The sequence below is a fragment of the Capra hircus genome, chromosome 25 (genome assembly GCF_001704415.2).
Source record: "Capra hircus breed San Clemente chromosome 25, ASM170441v1, whole genome shotgun sequence".
Lineage (NCBI taxonomy): Eukaryota > Metazoa > Chordata > Mammalia > Artiodactyla > Bovidae > Capra > Capra hircus.
The window spans coordinates 988,734-1,007,988 of record NC_030832.1 but is presented as its reverse complement, the minus strand read 5'-3'; the positions used below and the strand labels follow the sequence as shown (position 1 = coordinate 1,007,988).

Genomic DNA, 19,255 nt, shown 5'->3' with positions numbered 1-19,255 from the left:
TTTAGGGCCCTGCTCTGCGGGGCGCTCGGGTCTTTCCTGCGTGGGTGCCATCCCCCGGGTTCTCCAGGGAAACCTGCATCGCCTAGCGGGGGTGGGTCTCCCGCTCCCAGGGTCTCTGCCTTGTCCCGCTGCGAACTGCCGCTGCACTATGGGGAACTCAGACCAGCAATGAGCCGCTTTGTCGGGTGCGTGTCCATCTGGCGATTAGCGGAAGGACAGCCCGCCAGGGGCATCCTGGCCCTCCCCAGGGGGTGACGGGTCAGGGTTCCCCATTCTGGCCTCTAATTCCTTGCGCTGTAAGTTGTCCCCGTGTGTCGCCCGGTCCTGGGGACCTGGGCATCCCTCAGATGTGCTGTGTCACGTTGGGAACTGAGCTTTGCCAGGGCTGTTACTCAGCAGTTTTCAGCTAATTGCTCACTAATGTCTCGGCAGTTCCTGGCACTTTGACACAGCGGGTTAGAGGTCAGGTGACTCAGTCACGTAGATTCTGAGTGTTAAAAGTCATTTCTTTTGAGAGAACATCTCAGAACCTGGATCTGGTCTCAGGGAGAAGTAGGGTGTGTAGTAGAAGGAGAGAAGCAGCGCTGACTCCTTTGGGGGCCAGGACACCTCTCAGGGATGCCTGCCACCACCCCACACAGGCTGTGGCTTGTCAGGTGAGAGTTGGTCCCAGTTGTGCCCCGGCTGCACCTGAGGGGGCAGGGCAACAGCAAGGTCTTTCTGTGCTGAGTCACAGGGTGGGGGTGGGGGAGTGGGATGAAGTAAATGCCTTCAAGGTGAAGAAGGCTCCTGCGCTCAGTTTATTTTCATCCATCCATCCACTCCTTCCTTTTACACGCCTGTTAGTCAAAAAAACGTTTATGAAACTCTGCCAGCTTTGAAGCCAACCTGATTCCCCACACTGCAGGGTGAAGGGCTAAGTCCACGTTGTCGGGCTCAGCTGACTGGTGTGTCCCAGGCAGTGGACGTGCCAGGTGGTTTGGGAGTCTGGGGAGGTGGTGCGGGGCAAGTATGCAATGGGCGGGTCACCCTGCTTATGCACAGCAGGTGAGTCTGTACGTCAGCCCGCAGTGGTCTGGGTCTGAGATGGACCACACAGTCCAGGTGGCTTGAAGGGATCTAGCAGGGGAAGATTCTGAGAAGGGTTTTGGAGGCTGGGCAGGAGTTTTCTCAGAACTGCTGGGGCTGATGGGAGCTGTATGTGAAGCTGCTGCCCACGGCAGTGCTGCAGTGTGAAGGCAGAGAGGAGCCCTCGCTGGAGTGGGTAAGGGTGAGAGAGGGTCCTGCTGGGAAGTGTGGACCAGTCACTGGGGCGGGGCGGGGGGGGGGTGCGTCTTTTCTAGGAGACAGGGCATGGGACGTGAAGGGGTTGGCATCCCTGAAAGTCTCCTCCTGGGACAGAAGAGGTCAGGGTTGGGCAGCGTGCAGAGATGGGGGCCCTGAGGGGGTGGGGGAGAGGAGCTGAGGGCCGTGCTGGGCTCTTGCTCAGCACGTGGGTGCCGGTGCAGCAGTCTGAGGGAGGCACCCGCACGAACAGTTTGCTAAGGGGCCGGGGCTGCTGTGGGTCCTCCCTTGCTGGCAGGCGGTGATGCAGCCACGCTGGAGGACAGCTGGTGTCTGCAGGTCAGCACCACAGAGGTCACTGGTGTCCAGGTCTGACAGCCACAGGAGGGGCTGTGGGGCTGCCAAGGAGGATGGGAAGGCTGGGAGGTGGCCCCAGGCAGAGGAGGGGAGAGGGATAGGTGGAGGGTGGCGGTGGGGGCGTTTAGGAGCACCACTCAGGGCTGGGGGGCAAGGCTGGGGCGACAGTTCAAAGAATGAGACGGCAACTGGGGATCGCAAGAAGCGGGGGTCAGCCAACTTGGGGTGGATTTGGCTGTGGGTCTGCGGGGCCTGCGATCATGTCTTAGGAAGGGTGGGAGCCAGAGGTGGCCTCTTTTGCAGAGTTGACCACGGCAGGAGGGGTCCTGAGAGGCCTGGAGCCCTCAGCCCACAGGACGTGCTATGGGACACAGAGAACAGCCTGGCAAGGATGGGTGGTCCCAGTTACTGTGGGTTAAATTAAAGGCCTGCCTCAGCCCTGCACTCTCTGCCCCTGACCCTGGGAACGTGACCTTATTTAGAAACAAGTCTTTGCAGGAAATTCCCTGGTGGTCCAGCTGTTAGGACTCCTCGCTTTCACTGCCCAGGATCAACCCCGGTCGGGAACTAAGGTCCTGCAAGCTGTGAAGTGCAGCCTGCCCCCCACCAAAAAATGAAAAATAAAAGTCTTTACAGGTGTAATTAAGGTAAAAATGAAGTCATTAGGATGGGCCTTAATATGATATAACGTGTTCTTAGAAGAAGGAGATTTGGACACAGAATAAAGGAGAGGGAAGACCACGTGAGGACAGAGGCATTGGGGGGCCGGAGCATCCACAGGCCGAGGGCCACTGAGGATTGCCCGCTGGGAAGGCAGGAGGGCGGGCCCCTGGAGCCTGGCAGAAGCGCAGCCCTCTGCTGCTTGTAGACTGCCACCCAGGAATTCTGCACTTGGCACCGGGCACCTGGGAGCGGAGGTGGGAGGCTGACCCAGAACAGGCAGGCCTGACGAGGGTCCCATGGTCCATTCCAGGCTGGAGGCTGGGGCCTCGGTGCATCCGGCCAGGCATCAGGGGCACTGTGGGGCCCTGTGGCCAGCAGGGGACATAGGACCGGGCCATGCCAGAGAGGCCCCAGCCTTCTGGAGGGCATGCTCTGGAGCGGACCCCAGCGGGAGATGGGGGCAGAAGGGATCTGGGGCGGCAGTGCTCTCCTGTGCTGGGCCCTCAGCATCACCACGCCTCCCCAAACCTGGCTGTGGCTGTGCTGGGTGGCCGCTCAGGCCCTGGGTCTGTCCCTGGAGCTCCTGCTCCCTCGGACCCTGGTCCCCAGGCCACACCTTCCCCAAGTCGCCCCCACTGGGCCACGGGAACTCGGGGCGTTGGGGGACCCGACCTTGGCCATCCCGAGACAGCATCCCAGGCGGTGCCAGGGCCCCAGGAGGGCGTGTCAGGTGGGGACAGTGGGGGGTGGTCAGCACCAAGAGGGCCACGGCCCTTTCCCCTGTCCCTTTGACAGGCCTGGGGGGGTGCACAGGGGTCCCCAGCAGAACACAGGGAAACAGCCCTGCTCACTTGCGGGACCTGGTTTGGGCCCTGGGGTGGAGGTCAGTGCAGGTCCCCCCTCGTTGTCCGTGAGCCCCTTTCTCCCCATGGACGTCACCCTCCTCAGATTTTCTGTACTAGGCAGGCATGTGATCTGGTCAGATTTTACCAAACGATCAGAAGCTGAGTCGGCGAGATGAGGGCAGTGTTGCCATGGCTATAGGAAGGGCGGACCCCGAGCCCAGGCAGGTCCCCCCGCCACAGGAGCCTGGATCCCCCTTCGGTGACACTGGGTCTGTCCCGCAGGATCCACCCTAGACCTTCACCTTGGTGACATCAGCCTCGTGTCCCCGGATAAGGACCTGGAGGAGCACGACGGCCGTGACCTGGGACCCGCAGGTAGTGCCTAAGCCCACACCTTCCAGGGCCGCCCCCTGTGCCTCTGGGGTGGGAGGGGTCCTGTCTGCCTCCCTGCACCCCCCCCACCCCAAAGCCCCTGCAGAGTCAGGGGCAGGCCTTTGTGGCCATTCCGAGGATATGGGTAACCACCACGTTGGTATGAAGACAGATAGGTTCACGGTTCACGTCAGATACTGAATCGTTTTTTTCAATGTAAAAGTTCATCTTTTTTTTTTTTAATTTCTCTGAACTTAAACCACTTATGGGGCCTAAAACGTCTTGGGACCACTGTGTCTGTGGACAGGTCACCCAGGTGGGCCTAGAAAGCATCTGAGGGGTGAGACGTGGCCTTCTCACCTGGGTGGGAGTCCCCCAGCTCGGGCAGTGCTGGGTGATTCCCGGGCAGAGGGTCTACTGTCGTGTCTGGTCCCTGGGACTGCAGCGACTGCCTCCCACTAACCCGACCCCATACCCCCAACTCTGTGCAGGTCAGAGGTCGCTGGGGGGCTCGGCCCCTGTGGCCATCCCGGGCTGCCTGCCACGCTCCCCATCCCTGCACTCCTCCTCATCCCTGTCCGCCTCCCCGCTCGGCTCCTTCTCCCAGTCCCTGCCGGGCCCACTCATCTCCTCGGCCATGACGCCCCCCCAGCAGCCGCCACCCCTCAAGTCGGAGCCCAGAGCGCTGGGCCCTTCAGTCTCATCCTACAACTCCTTTGGTGAGTGGCCTTGAGGGGCCCCAGGGTTGGGGGGGAGCCACAGTGTGGCCCATCATGTCCTGTTGCAGCTGCTTGGCTGCACATGCCCTGGGGAGGGGGCCTGGGGTTCACACCTGCACCTCTGGGGGGTTCAGTGTGCCTGGGACCCCATGCCGCCCTAGGACGCCACTGTGGTGGGACCCGCCTCGCAGACTGCCAGGTGCAGGAAGTCAGCAGAGGCCAAGCACAGAAGCAGATGGATTTGCAGAATGCATCTGCAAATGGAAACTTGTGATTTGTTTTTAAAGAACAATATTTTTATTTTCATTATTTTTTTTAAAGAAACCATGTTTTTAAATACTTGCTTTACTCTCTAATGTCACATACATCAATAGATGTCACTCACATAATCAGAAACCCTGTGGTGTCCTCCAGGTCCTAAGTGTGGACAGGGTTCTGGGACCAGGGTCTGAGCTCCGCGGCCCCCACGACGCAGCTCTTCGGGCGAGTGATGGCTCAGGCATCCTTGTTGGGGGGCAGGGCTGGGGTCGCCAGAGCTGGCTGGGGGGATGCCCAAGAGGCCCAAGCTCGAGCAGGCTCCTCCACACACTCAGGCTTGAACGGCGTCCCTGGCAGCATCTGGGACTTCGTCTCCGGCAGCTTCTCTCCCAGCCCGTCCCCCATCCTGAACGCCGGCCCCGCGGCCTCCTCGGGCGTGAACCCCAGCAGCGCCGAGCTGGCCCGGGTCCGGCGGCAGCTGGACGAGGCCAAGAGGAAGATCCGGCAGTGGGAGGAGTCCTGGCAGCAGGTGAAGCAGGTGAGCTGCGGGCGCCACGGTGCCGGGGGGGGGGGGGGGGGGGGGGGGGGGGCGGGGCAGGGGCGGGGCCCACGGGGGCGGGGCGCCGGCGCCGGCTCCGCCAGGTCACCGCAGCTCCTGGGTTTCAGGCCTGTGACGCATGGCAGCGGGAGGCCAAGGAGGCCAAGGAGCGGGCGCTCGCGGCCGACAGTGCCCGGCAGCTGGCGCTGCAGAAGAAGGAGGAGGTGGAGGCGCAATTCCGACGGCTGCAGGAGGAGCTGGAGGGCCGGGGCTTGGCCTCCGCCCTCCCCGGGCTGAGCGGCTGCGGCGACATAGGTGCCATCCCCCTGCCCAAGCTGCACTCCCTGCAGAGTCAGCTGCGCCTGGATTTGGAGGCCGTGGACGGGGTGAGTCCAGGCTCGTCCTCAAGGAACCAGCGGGCTGAACACCGAGGTGGGGTGGGGGGCCGGGCACAGCTTCCGTCCACTCCCCACTCGCCTTCTCTCAGCCACTGTGGCCCCCCTGGACAGGGGCCACATCGCCCACATCTTTGGGTCACCCTCTAGGATGCTTGGTCACCCCCCTGCTGTAGTGCTGAAGCCGCTGCCCTTGGCTCAGCAGGAAGACCCTTCCACACCAGGGATTTTGTTAGAGCCCAGGGCGCCTGGGGGCTCCCCAGCCCTGCCTGTTACGCACGCCACTTCCCTGGCCCGGCCGCACACACCTCATCTCCGAGGGGCCTGCACACGGGCTTCGGCTTTTTCTTGCCGGAGGCTGTTCGGAGCTGGGGTCCATCCTGCCCAGGCCCCTCCACCGGCCGCCTGCCCGGCTCTCCTCCCCTCGCCCTGTGGTGGCACAGGCCCTGGGAGCTTGTGTGGAGGGAGGCTTGTGGTGGGTCCTCCCTCCTGGCTCCTGGGTGGCCGCGGGAGGGCAGCCTGCCCCTGCCTGATGGTGCTTCACACCTGGCCCACAGGTGATCTTCCAGCTGCGGGCGAAGCAGTGCGTGATGTGCGGGGAGCGGGCGGGCGCCGTCCTGCGGCCCTGCCAGCACCGTGTGCTCTGCGAGCCCTGTGCGGGCAGTGCCCCTGAGTGCGCCTACTGCACAGGCCAGCCCCTGCCCTGGTGACGGCTGCCTCGTGCACTTCCTGGTGCCACCGACGTCGGGACCCCAGCCCCGCGCGGCCCACCCACGGCCTCAGACTCTTCCTCGCAGACCCTGACACCCCACGGGGCGTAAGGCAGGGTGACCCCTCGGGGTCTGTGGTCCTGACACCACTGTGACTGGATCCTGGGAGCTCAAGTCCCGAGAAGCACTTTGTAGACGGAAGAGTTTAGGCAGAGGTTCCAAGTTGCTCTGAGCTGCTTTGAGGTTCGTGTTTTTAATATGCGATAATATGAAGCTTTACATGTGTACTGTGAACAGAGCACTTCCTCTCGGTCTCTCTTAGCCCGTAGCACGGTAACCATGCTAGTTCCTGTCTGAGATTAGTACTTATGAAGTGAGCATTTATCTAGTAGAGAGATACCTAGGATTTTTACAGTTTTCAAATTAAGTGCAAACCAATAGTATTTATAGCAGAGTGATTATTGAGAGACGTATACATGTGGATGAAATTTTATGAAGGGAACTCACTTCCTGAACGTGTGCACAGTAACTGCAGCGTCAGTGACAGCCCTGTGGCCGCAGGCCCCGCTCAAGTGCCTATGCCTCGGAGAGCCGGGGATGGCGCATTCCTGTCTCTGGACCTGGCCAGCGTTCAAGTCAGCAGGGCAGTGGGGCGGCAGGGAGAGCCCTCCATGCTCCTCCTCCCCCAAGCTCGCTGGTGGGCCTGCCGGCTGTAGCCACGCCCAGTCGCCCAACCGCGTGGGAGACACTGTTGCCAGGTCTGTTTGTCCAGGTGTTGAGGTCATGTGACCACAGGTGGGGGGGACCTGGCCACTGTGAGGGCTGTGCAGGGCCAGGGTGGCAGCAGGGCTGCTGGGAACAGGTCGGATCTCAGTGGCGGCTTCGGTCTCTCCTGTCTGCGTTGGGTCACTTTTCCGAGGAATCCGGGAGGAAGTAAAAGCTGTCTGTAGTTGGCCGAGACCTTACTCACAGGCATAGATAGGGCAAGGATCTCCCAGGAGTCTGCTGCGGGCGCGGAGCGAGGACTGGGCCCTGGCCCGGAAGGGACAAGCCGCCCCTGCCCGCCTGCCCAGGGCTGTGCCAAAGACTTTATATAGCATTTTTTAAAAGTGCAAAGTGACTAGGTAAAAATTTTTATCAGTGACCAAATTAGAATGTATTTACTATAGTGAGAGGTTGAAAACCTTTTTTTAATGTAAGACACACTGATGGGAAAGCTGTCATTCAAAGGTGGGTCCATGGCTCCATGCAGCTCGCCCGCTGCTAACGGTAACTCTGACTCAGTTGTGGTGAACCTTGTTTCTAATTATAGTGATGATGATTTATTAGTTCTTAGAAATTACGTATATTTTGTGCTATTGTTATCACTGTTTAAAGTTCTTTATTTTTATTAATATTTATGCACTTGTTTCCCATGGCAGGCCTTTGGCCTTCTAGGGAAATGGGACAATGTCTGTAATCGACTTCTAGCCTAGACATTTTCAAATTATAAACAGGAACAATTAAGCTTTAGGTGTATTTATAAGCTACCCCGGTCAGTACTCTCTGTGGGGTTCTGGGAACTGGAGGCGCACCCCCCCCCCCCAGGTACTTGCTGGCTCTGAGGACAGGTGTGGTGGGAAGACCAAAGAACCACCGGGGTGGGGCTCTTGGGGCTGTCCCCCAGCGGCCGGGTGGCCCTGGCCTTCTGAGGGGCGGAGCGAGCCTCCCAGGCTGGGCCGGGCCAGGCTCAGGGTCTCAGGGTGTCACCGCCCCGCACTCAGATGACAAGGGGGTGCTGGGTGTAGCAGCTGAAGCTACACGGTGCTTGGCGAGGCCGCGGTTCTTGCTGCCAAGTGTCAGCTCCTGAGTGCTCAGTGTTAGCGGTGACATTCCATCGTCCCACCATCTGTCGCTGTGGGCAGAAGACCTCGACTCCTTGTGGATGCTTCATACAAATTAATTTATGGAAGCCCCAATCTGTATGTTCGAGTGTTTAGATGAGAATGCTACTGGGATGGAGTTTTCTTAACCCAGAAGGTAGTATTTATAATGCATAATCATTTACTCGTAGTGAATTGTTTAAAGTTGTTAACACTTGTTTAAATTTTTTTACACTATAGCATTTATGCAATGGTTTACAGAATTCATGGAATTATTTTTATCAGTATGGAAATTAATTAAAACTCTGATCTTTATTTTGTCTGCATCTTTGAGGACAACCCCTAGAGTCTGCTTGGCTCAGAAGGAGAGAAAGGTCTTCAGGCTGAGGCTCACAGCCCTGAGGGTCACAGGGTGTCCCCACGCAGTCCAGGGTCACCTCGCAGGGGCTCCGCTATCCCGGCCGTGGGCATCTGGGGGCCCCAGTGCTCAGAGTTGGGTGTTTCTGCCAAAACACCAGGCAGTGGGAGTTAGGACCCAACCGGCAGGCGCAAAGCCCAGGTGGGCTTGGGCCCCCCACCCCCCACTGGGCACCACGGACCTGTGGGCTTCCCGTAGGGGACGCCATGCTGGGTCAGCACGCCTTGCAGTCTCTTTATCTCCTGTGACAGGGCCTTATGTGCCTAGACCGGGAGAGGAGAGGGGTGGTCAGGCCCTTGGTGGGAGGCTGTCCTCGGCCAGGGGCGGGCCGTGTCTATACCTCCTGGCAGCTCTCCAGTGTCTCAAACCGCAGGCCCTTGGTGCCTCCTTCCTGCTGCGCCGCTTCACTTGGTTCTGATGTCTTCAGATAACCAGCATCTTCAAAAATCGCCCTGAGCGACTTCTCGTAGCCCTGCAGGTGGAGGATGAAGACGGAGCCCCCATTGGGCTGCCCGGCCCCCATCCAGGGCCTGCTCATGACTCACCTGGGCTGTGATCAGCTCGTCCACCAGGTCCTGCTCCAGCTGGTCCCACCGCTGCTGCAGGGCCACGGGCAGGGTCGGGTACACTGAGGGTCCGATAGAAACTGGCTGAGCTGAGCCCCTCTGCCCCCCAACGCCCCCCCTGCCCACCCGGGCACCCACCTAACAAGGAGTGGGGGTGGCAGACGAGGGGTGTCTCAAAGGTCAGTGCGTAGACACAGGTGCTCGGCTCAGACACATGGGCCAGCCGGTTGCTTTTGCCGCAGGTGAGCTCCACCTGGGGGGACCTCAGTGAGCAAGTGGGGGAAGCAGGCACGCCACGCCCCCCGCCGCCCGCCTCCACTGCCCACCTTGCTCTGCCGGTTCCGCGACTGGCATGCGTCACCATCCCGCATCCACATGCCCCTGAAGGTGTTGTTGGTGATCTCCCACTCGTGCCAGATGCTGCGGAGGGGCAGAGAGTGAGGCGGGTGGGGCACGGCGCCCCGGGGCCTCGGCCGCACCCCACTCACCCGAGGATCCCACTGTAGGCGTTCCAGCGGAAGGTCTGCTCGTGCTGCGTCACGTTGTGGAACGGGCAGAGCTCGTACTTGTACCTGCGGGCACCGGGCCGTCAGCGGGGCCCCGGCCCCCAGCCACCCTGCCCTGCCCTCACTCACGTGGACTCCACCAGGCTGAAGCACTTGCCAGAGAGTCTGGAGAGGTGCGCGGGGCCTGCGGGGAGAGCGCAGCCCGCTGAGCACGGTGCCCCGAGCGGGCGTGGAGCCCAGAGCCAGGGCCCTTCGTGGACGGGGAGTGCCGGAAACGCGCAGCCAGGCGGAGGGCGTGAGTGACCTCAGAGCGCCAGCTCACACCCCATGAAAACACCGCCAAGGACCACTGCAACCAGCAGCACTGACCCCCAGCGTTCCGGAGAACGGCTCGCCGGCAGCCAGGCGAGCCCCTTGCAGCGAAGCCCCGCCCCAGCGAGGCCGTGAGGAGCAGCCTGGCTGGGGCCTGCCAGGAGCCTGGCCTCTGTTCTGCCCAACTCAGATCCCAGGCAGGAAAGGGGGCTGCTCGTGAAGGCTGCGGGCAAGGGTGACGGTCAGACACACACAGCAGGCCATCTGAACACAGGAGGAGTGCAGGGAGACCCCGGGGGCCTGCACGCGGACGCCCCCAGGCTCTGAACATGCCCACCCTGGTGAAGGCCGCCCCAGCACCGGGCCAGCCTGCAAGGCACCTGTAGCCTCTCCAAAGGAAAACCCAACAGGACCACCTGGGAGAAGCCCAGACGCTGGACTGACTGAAAACTTCAGTTAAACAAATGCCTAAAATATGCTTAAGGGGCTGGAGGGAAACAGAAAGAACCAAAGCATGTCCAGAAGATGACATGTGGGCAGAGAGTGAACCAGGTCGAGAGGAACTACAAAACCCTGGAGCCGAAAAACACAACTGAACTAACAGACCCTGAGAAGGAGTTCAACACTTCTGAGCAGAGAGACGAACCAGTGACGAGACAGTGGAGGCGCAGAGGAGGGGCAGAGACGGGATCTGAGGAAATAACCGCCCCAACCCCAACAGATTCAAGCGGCTCACTGAACTCCGCGTACAACACACTCAGAGAGACCCACCGAGACACGAGAGAGACGGCAGACACCAAGTCGAAAGTGGCAAGAAGTGACTCGTTACATGAAGGAATCAATGAGATTATCCACCCACTTCTCTGCTACACTTGGGAGGCCAGGAAGCAGCGGGGTGGGAGACAAAACTGTCAACCAAGGGGTCTATATCCAGGAAATCCTCCTCCAAGAGTTAGGCAAAATCAAGACCCTCCCAGACTAAGGCTGAGCGACTTCATTACCACCAAGCCTGCCTTGGACGGAGCCCCTCATTACCCCCAGGAAAGGCAAATACATGGGCAAACTCAAAGCAGTGCCACGGTCCTGAGCCGCAAACCTACAGGGTTCAAAAGACAGGAGGCATGGGTCTAATTACAGATCCACGCTTGAAGGGTCAGTTTCTGAAGTCCACCACAAAGCTGGGGAGGGACAGAGTTGTACAGGAGAAGTCTTTGAAGTCACACCAACTTCAATCATGGACAAGTTAGACTTGAGTTACATGATCATATGTAATCCCCTGGAGACTGGAGAGGAAATGGCTACATAGAATACACACAAAAGAGGTAAGAAGGATGTCAGAACAGGTCGCTTAGGAAAAGGTCAACAAAAGGAATGGAGGCAACGAGCAACAAAAAACAACGGTAAAACAAACTCTGCTGTTTTTGTCTTCTCCAGATCCTTCCTTATCAGTGATTACTTTAAACGTAGACAGATCAAACTCTCCCATTCAGAAGGCATAGACTGGCTAAACGGGTAAAGAGAGGCACCCAACTGTGCATCCTCTCTATGAGACACTGAAGCTCGAGGGCGCAAGCAGGCTGAAAGCGAGAGGACAGAAAAAGACGCAAGTAGAGCGAGCGGGGACAACCACGCCGACACCCGACGACTACCAGTCAGCACTGTTCAGGGAGATAAGGGGGGGGGGGGTTATACATGAGAGGGTCCCCTCACCAAGATCGTGACAGTTACAAGCACACAGCACCAAACATCAGTGTTGGCAATGACGCCAAAGGCAACGGTACCAAAAGGAAAACTAGAAACGGGGGGCGCTCCCTTAACAACAACAAAGCCCCAAAGAACCCAATCAAAGGATGGACCACGGGGACTTCCTTGGTCCAAGTGGCTCAGACTCTGAGCTCCTAATGCAGGGGCCCGGGTTCTATCCCTGGTCAGGGAGCTAGATTCCACATGCCCCAACTAAGACCCAGCACAGCCAAATACATCAGGAAAAAAAACTTTTTTAAAGATGGACCAAGGATTACTAGACATTTTTCTGAAGTGAAAAATAAACACAAATCAAATCCACAATGAGATATCACTTCATCTACATTAGTATGACTATTATTAAACAAACAGGAAACAAATGTTGGTTAGGATACAGAGAAACCAGAACCTCTGCACACTGCTGCTGCTGGTGGGGATGTAAAATGTACAAGCCGCTGCTGAAACGTTTGGTGGTTCCTCAGAAAGCTTAAACATAGGGGTTGGCCAAAAAGGTCAATCTCAGATTTTTCTCTCAAGATTTTTCAGAAAAACCCAAACGAACCTTTGGCCAACCCGATAGAATCACATGATACAGCCAACTGACTCCTGGGTGTGTGAACTGAAAGCAGGGACTCAAACGTGGCCCATGCTCACAGCAGCCTTATTCACAGCAACCAAAAAGAAAACACCCCAGTGGGCACTGACAGATGAATGAACAGAATGCAGTGTGTATTCAGCCTCAGAAAGGAGGGCAGTCTTGCCACAGGCCACACAGTGCACTTTCGAGACACTGTGCTAAGTGAAACGGGCCAATCCCAGAAGAACAAGCATTTTATGATTCCACTTAAATGAGGTACTTAGTTCATTCGCGCTTCTATAACAAAATATCACAAACGGGATTTTTTCCCTACACAGTCAGGATTTTAAAGCAGCTATACTGCAACTATGTTCCAGGGTGTTAAGCCAAAGCTCCCCAGCCTGTCAGTTCAGTCGCTCTGTCGTGTCCGACTCTTTTTCGACCCCGTGGACTACAGCACGCCAGGCCTCCCTGTCCAACACCAACTCCCGGAGCTTGCTCAAAACTCATGTCCATCGAGTTGGTGATCCCATCCAACCACCTCATCCTGTGTCATCCCCTTCTCCTCCCGCCTTCAGTCTTTCCCAGCATCGGGGTCTTTTCCAATGAGTCAGTTCTTTGCATCAGGTGGCCAAAGTATTGGAGTTTCAGCTCGAGCATCAGTCCTTCCAGTGCATATTCAGGACTGACTTCCTCTAGGATGGACTGGTTGGATCTCCTTGCAGTGCAAGGGACTCTCAAGAGCCTTCTCCAACACCACAGTTCAAAAGCATCAATTCTTCAGCGCTCAGCTTTCTTTACAGTCCAACTCTTACATCCATACGTGACTATCGGAAAAACCACAGCTTTGACTTTGCTGGCAAAGTAATGTCTCTGCTTTTTAATAATGCTGTCTAGGTTGGCCATAGCTTTTCTTCCAAGGAGCAAGCATCTTTTAATTTCATGGCTACAGTCACCATCTGCATTGATTTTGGAGCCCCCCAAAACATAAAGTCTCTCACTGTTTCTACTGTTTCCCATCTATTTGGCATGAAGTGATGGGACCAGATGCCATGATCTTAGTCTTCTGAATGTTGAGCTTTAAGCCAATTTCATCACTCTCCTCTTTCATTTTCATCAAGAGGCTCTTTAATTCTTCTTTGCATTCTGCCATAAGTGTATCATCTGCATATCTGAGGTTATTGCTATTTCTCCTGGCAATCTTGATTCCAGCTTGTGCTTCATCCAGTCCGGCGTTTCTCATGATGTACTCTTTACATAAGTTAAATAAGCAGGGTGACAATAGACAGCCTTAACATAATCCTTTCCTGATCTGGAACCAGTCTGTTGTTCCATGTCCAGTTCTAACTGCTGCTTCTTGACCTGCATACATATTCTCAGGAGGCAGATCAGGTGATCTGGTATTCCCATCTCTTGAAGAATTTTCCACAGTTTGTTGTGATCCACACAATCAAAGGCTTTGGCATAGTCAATAAAACAGAAGTAGATTTTTTCTGGAACTCTCTTGCCTTCTTGATGATCCAACGGATGTTGGCAATTTGATCTCTGGTTCCTCTGTCTTTTCTAAATCCAGCTTGAACATCTGGAAATTCACCATCCACATACTGTTGAAGCCTGGCTTGGAGATTTTGGGGCATTACTTTACTAGCATGTGAGATGAGTGTAATTGTGTGGTAGTTTGAGCATTCTTTTGCATTGCCTTTCTTTGGGATTGGGATGAAAACTGACCCTTTTCCAGTCCTGTGGCCACTGCTGAGTTTTCCAATTTTGCTGGCATCTTGAATGCAGCACTTTAACAGCATCATCTTTAAGGATCTGAAATAGCTCAACTGGAATTCCATCACGTCCACTAGCTTTGTTCGTAGTGATGCTTCCTAAGGCCTACTTGACTTCGCATTCCAGGATGTCTGGCTCTAGGTGAGTGATCACACCATCGTGATTATCTTGGTTGTGAAGATCTTTTTTGTACAGTTCTCCTGTGTATTCTTGCCACCTCTTAATATCTTCTGCTTCTGTTAGGTCCATACCGTTTCTGTCCTTTACTGTGTCCATCTTTGGATAAAATGTTCCCTTGGTCTAATTTTCTTGAAAAGATTTCTAGTCTTTCCCATTCCATTGTTTTTCTCTATTTCTTTGCATTGATCACTGAGAAAAGCTTTCTTATCTCTCCCTGCTATTCTTTGGAACTCTGCATTCAAATAGGTATATCTTTCCTTTTCTCCTTTGCCTTTAGCTTCTCCTCTTTTCTCAGCTATTTGTAAGGCCTTCTCAGACAACCACTTTGCCTTTTTGCAATTCTTTTTTCTTGGGGATGGTCTTGATCACTATCTGCTGTCCAGTGTCACGAACCTCCGTCCATAGTTCTTCAGGCACTCACTCTATCATCTATTTGGCCTTCCACTGTATAACCCTAAGGCATTTGAGTTAGGTCATACCTGAATGGTCTAGTGGTTTTCTCTACATTCTTCAATTTAAGTCTAAATTTTGCAAAAGGAGTTCATGATCTGAGCCACAGTCAGCTCCTGGTCTTCTTTTTGCTGACTGTATACAGCTTCTCCCCCACCCTAGAAACAGGTTGAAAAACAAAACTCAGGATTGCCTTGATAGGTTTAGAAAAAACCTTTGACAAAACCCAACAGCTATTCACGGTAAAAACTCAGCAACCAGGAACAGCCTGGAAGGTCCTCTCCCTGAGAAAGGGCTATACACGAGAGCTTCAGGCGGGAGACAGAGGCCAGGTGGGGGACACCTCTCCCCACTGTTCTCGAGAAACCCAGAGGACCGGCCAGCATGCAGGCGCACAGCTGGACTTCAGCTACTACACGAACAAATGTTAACCACGAGAATGCAATGGACAGTCCAGAATATGGGAGACACGCGAGCCAGTCTCCTTAGTAGATAAATTGCAAGGAGCCGGAGGGAGGGGATCTATAGAGTTGAGGAAGCTGGAGCACACGTGGGCGCGTGTCAAGTGCACGACACACGGCCCTTCCCTACTTACTCAAACCACCGGCCTGGTGAAGAGTATGAGACCATTAGTACTCTTGCCTGGAAAATCCCATGGACGGAGGAGCCTGGAAGGCTGCAGTCCACAGAGTCGCTGAGGGTTGGACACGACTGAGCGACTTCCCTTCACTTTTCACTTTCATACATTGGAGGAGGAAATGGCAACCCACTCCAGTGTTCTTGCCTGGAGAATCCCAGGGACGGGGGAGACTGGTGGGCTGCCGTCTATGGGGTCGCACAGAGTCAGACACGACTGAAGCGACTTAGCAGCAGCAGCAGAGACATCTCAAACAATGAGGGGATTTAACAGACTGATACTGTTGCTGTGCCCTTCAACACATGCACAAAATATTACAAATAAACTGAGAGAAATTAGTTTCAAAGTAACCAGAGTGGCAAAAAGAAAGCTGGCTGAGGGTGCCTGGTGCTTCACACACCCTCCTCCCACTTTCACACCTGCTTGAAATTGGCTAGAACTATTTTTTTTTTAAGTCAAGGAAAAATCAAAAGTAAAAATGTGTAGCTGCTACTGCTGAGTCACTTCAGTCGTGTCCAACTCTGTGCGACCCCATAGACGGCAGCCCACCAGTCTCCCCCATCCGTGGGATTCTCCAGGCAAGAACACTGGAGTGGGTTGCCATTTCCTTCTCCAATGCATGAAAGTGAAAAGTGAAAGTGAAGTTGCTCAGTCGTGTCCGACTTAGTGACCCCACGGACTGCAGCCCACCAGGCTCCTCCACCCGTGAGATTTTCTAGGCGAGAGTGCTGGAGTGGGGTGCCATCGCCTTCTCCAATGCGTGAAAGTGAAAAGTGACAGTGAAGTCGCTCAGTCGTGCCCCACCCTCAGCCACCTCACGGACTGCAGCCCACCAGGCTCCTCCACCCATGGGATTTTCTAGGCGAGAGCGCTGGAGTGGGTGCCATCGCCTTCTCAGAATGTGTACAGTAAGCACTAAAACTGAGCACAAGCAGAAACACACGAACCCAACTGCAAATCAAACTGATGACAGAGAAAAGAATGACCTCGTGAAGGGTGGACCATAGCGCCCTGCTGCCCGACTCTGGCTGGACACACTCCAAAATAAACTGCAAGTCTCAAACCTCGCTCGCTTATTTCATAGTTAGTGAGACAGCTGGCCCAGCGCCTGGTTAACCAGATGCATATATTTCCCTTGATTGCTTCCCAGGGCGAGGGTCGGGGGCGAGTGTGGGACCCAGGACAGCTATACAAGGCATTCTGTGTGTATGTGCTAGTCACTCAGTTGTGCTCAACTCTTTGTGACCCCACAGACTGTAGTCTGCAAAGCTCCTCTCTCCATGGAATTCTCCAGGCAAGAATACTAGAGTGGGTTGCTATTCCTTTCTCCGGGGCATCTTCCCGACCCAGGGATCAAACCCTGGTCTCAAACGAGAAGAAGGTAAAGCACAGAACATCAACTCTTGCACTGAGTCGGCGTGTACGCTGCTGTTCAAAGCCCCATTCCTCCGTTTTTCTACTCAGTATTTTCACAGTAAAAAGCTAAAGCTCACAGCTGTACCCTCTGTCTCTGATCGCAGCACCCCACTCCCACCCCGTGGCCAATCCCTCCAGCCTGGCATCCGTGTTCACGGCCTGTATTTGGCCACTCCTTTTGCTGGACTCTTCTTCCCCAGATATTCACAGCCCTAACTCCCACTCCCCTTCAGTTTCTGACCGAAATTTCACTTCTCAGTCTTTTCCTGAACCCCGTATTTAAAATGGTAATCCCCGGAACAACCCCACACACACACTCTTCTCTGCCTTCCATACCTACAGACCACTTTTCACCAGTCTACATTTTACCTACTTTTTTGTTTATCGTCAGCCTGCTCTCCTGTCAATTAAGACTATCAGCTCCATGAGGACACTGTTTTCTTCATTTCTGCATCCACAGCATAGACCCCAACATACGGTAGCATTCAATTGAAAAAAAAAAAAAACATTTGGGGGACTTTCTTAGTGGTCCAGTGGCTAAGACTCTGCACTCCCAACACAGAGGACCTGGGTTCAATTCCTGATCAGAGAACTCGACCCCACATACCCCAGTGAAGATCAAAGATCCCAAGTGCCTCAACTAAGACCTGCTGCAGCCAAATAAATATTTGTTTTAAAAAGAGATCTTGGATTTTTTCTCTTTAATTGGTGGGCTTCCCAGATGGCTCATTGGTAAAGAATCTGCCTGCAATGCAGGAGACATGGGTTCAGTCCCTGGATCGGGAAGATCCCTTGGAGGAGGGCATGGCAACCCACTCCAGTACTCTTGCCTGGAGAATCCCATGGACAGAGGAGCCTGGCGGGCTACAGTCCATGTTGTCGTAAAGAGTTGGACACGGCTGAGCACTGTGCAGCTTGCAAGGGTCTTAGCTCCTGCGTCAGGGATTGAACTCAGTGCCCTTTGCAGTGGAAGCATCAAGTCCTAACCATTGGACCACCAGAGAATTCCCTTGGATTTTTTGTTTGTTATATTTAACACCCATTTAACAACACAGCAATTCCATTCCTGAGATCCTGTTGCAGGAAACCACTCCCATAGGTGTAGAAACAGGGACCCCTAGAAGGGATATTCTCCTCAACAATGCTTTTAGTGACCAAAACGCATAAACAACACCTTGCTGGACAATGAAAGAACGCAGAGCAGCCTATGGAATGCTAGGCACCAAGTGAGAAGAGCGAAGACGCACAGTGAGCGACAACAGCAGACGAGCAAACCTGCATAGTGGAAGTCGCTCAGTGGTGTGTCTGACTTTTTGTGATCCCATGGACTAAACAGTCCATGGAATTCTCCAGGCCAGAATACTGGAGTGGATAGCAGTTTCCCTCTCCAGGGAATCTTCCCAACCGAGGGATTGAAGCCAGGTCTCTCTCATTGCAGGCGGATTCTTTACCAGCTGAGCCACCAGAGAAGCCCAAAAACCCTAGAGTGGGTGGCCTATCCCTTCTCCAGCGGATCTTCCCGACCCAGGAATCGAACCGGGGTCTCCTGCATTGTAGGCGGAATCTTTACCAGCTGAGCTACCAGAGAATCCCGTTTTGAGAAGTAATATGGTATTACTCAAAACAAGAAAGCAAAGGTCACACACAAAAAACCTGCTGCTGCTGCTAAGTCACTTCAGTCGTGTCCGACTCTGTGTGACCCCATAGAAGGCAGCCCACCAGGCTCCCCCTTCCCTGGGATTCTCCAGGCAAGAACATTGGAGCGGGTTGCCATTTCCTTCTCCAATGCATGAAAGCGAAAAGTGAAAGGGAGGTCGCTCAGTCGTGTCCGACCCTCAGCGACCCCATGGACTGCAGCCTTCCGGGCTCCTCCGTCCATGGGATTTTCCAGGCAGGACTACTGGAGTGGGGTGCCATTGCCTTCTCCGACAAAAAACCTACTACACGTTTTTTACTTGTAAGCTTATGCACGTAAGCGTATTAAAAAACGTTTAAGAAAACACACACCAACCTGATAACAGAGATCACCTCTAGGAAAACAAACTAAGGACTAAGTCCCTAACTAGTGACCCCGGCACAGGCACGCTCTGGAAGGTTAGCGTGCACTTAGAAGGCTGACAAAGGACAGCATGAGCCTGCAGGTCCTAGCTTCCAAGGCCCCTCTCCCTCCGCGGCGCCGGCTCCCGAGGACTGACGCGGCCCACCGGTGCTGAAGCTGGGCCGGCTCCCTGCTCGCCCCGGGTCCCCGGCACGTCAGCGGTCAGGGCCCCGCACTCACCAGACACGGGTGAAGGGTCCCTCTTGGGCTGCAGGCGACTGGTCTGGGGCAGGAACGGGTTGTTGAGCCTGCGAGACGCGGCAGGGTCAGGGAGAAGCAGGCCCGGGCCGCGGCACCGCGCCTCCCGCTCCCCGCGCGGCCACTCACCCGAAAGTGTTGGGCTCCTCCACCACCTTCATCTTGGCGGCGCCTGTGGGTGCGGGCCCTGCGGGGAGCAAGCAGTGAGGAGGCGGGCAGGCAGCGCGGGCGGGGCCGCGGAGACCACAGGGCGTGCTCCGGGACGGAGGCGCCGGGCTGGTCACTCACCGCGGGCCGCGAGCCCGAGCAGCACCGCCAAGCCCGCCAGCCTCGCCGCCATCGCGCCGCCGCCGCCGCCGCCGCCGCCGCGCGGTC

At 55.5% G+C, this 19,255-nt stretch overlaps 2 protein-coding genes across 7 annotated transcripts in view; one reads left to right on the top strand and one right to left on the bottom strand.

Moving 5' to 3' along the window:
• UNKL (unkempt family like zinc finger) overlaps positions 1-8,318 on the top strand; it is a 31,837-nt gene extending 23,519 nt beyond the window's left edge. For all 5 annotated transcript variants that reach the window (XM_018040415.1, XM_018040417.1, XM_018040416.1 and 2 more), the window contains 5 exons: positions 3,432-3,524; positions 4,013-4,240; positions 4,834-5,036; positions 5,165-5,422; positions 5,989-8,318. In XM_018040415.1, coding sequence (XP_017895904.1) covers positions 3,432-3,524; positions 4,013-4,240; positions 4,834-5,036; positions 5,165-5,422; positions 5,989-6,141 — 935 coding nt within the window. In that variant the 3' untranslated portion in view covers positions 6,142-8,318. The remainder of the gene's footprint in view (positions 1-3,431; positions 3,525-4,012; positions 4,241-4,833; positions 5,037-5,164; positions 5,423-5,988) is intronic.
• On the bottom strand, positions 8,258-19,249 carry GNPTG (N-acetylglucosamine-1-phosphate transferase gamma subunit). 2 transcript variants are annotated; one of them, XM_018040420.1, is made up of 11 exons: positions 19,169-19,249; positions 19,010-19,067; positions 18,863-18,930; positions 9,623-9,677; positions 9,476-9,559; positions 9,314-9,407; positions 9,126-9,240; positions 8,967-9,049; positions 8,762-8,893; positions 8,603-8,684; positions 8,258-8,506 (listed from the first exon to the last, which is right to left on the bottom strand). In XM_018040420.1, the coding sequence occupies exons 1-11, from the start codon at positions 19,218-19,220 to the stop codon at positions 8,409-8,411; spliced, it is 921 nt and encodes a 306-aa protein (XP_017895909.1). In that variant the 5' UTR covers positions 19,221-19,249; the 3' UTR covers positions 8,258-8,408. The 2 variants fall into 2 exon arrangements, with proteins under 2 accessions (XP_017895909.1, XP_017895911.1); XM_018040422.1 differs by lacking the exon at positions 9,476-9,559 and having other exon boundaries at positions 8,276-8,506; positions 19,169-19,232.

Bases quoted from the DNA above. Each gene is read 5' to 3' on its own strand.
- GNPTG (XM_018040420.1), bottom strand. From the start codon at position 19,220: ATGGCGGCGAGGCTGGCGGGCTTGGCGGTGCTGCTCGGGCTCGCGGCC. The intron at 19,068-19,168 runs GTGAGTGACCAG...TGCTCCCCGCAG, and splicing joins GCTCGGGCTCGCGGCCCGCG to GGCCCGCACCCACAGGCGCC. The intron at 9,050-9,125 runs GTGGGTGCCCGG...TCGGACCCTCAG, and splicing joins CCACCCCCACTCCTTGTTAG to TGTACCCGACCCTGCCCGTG.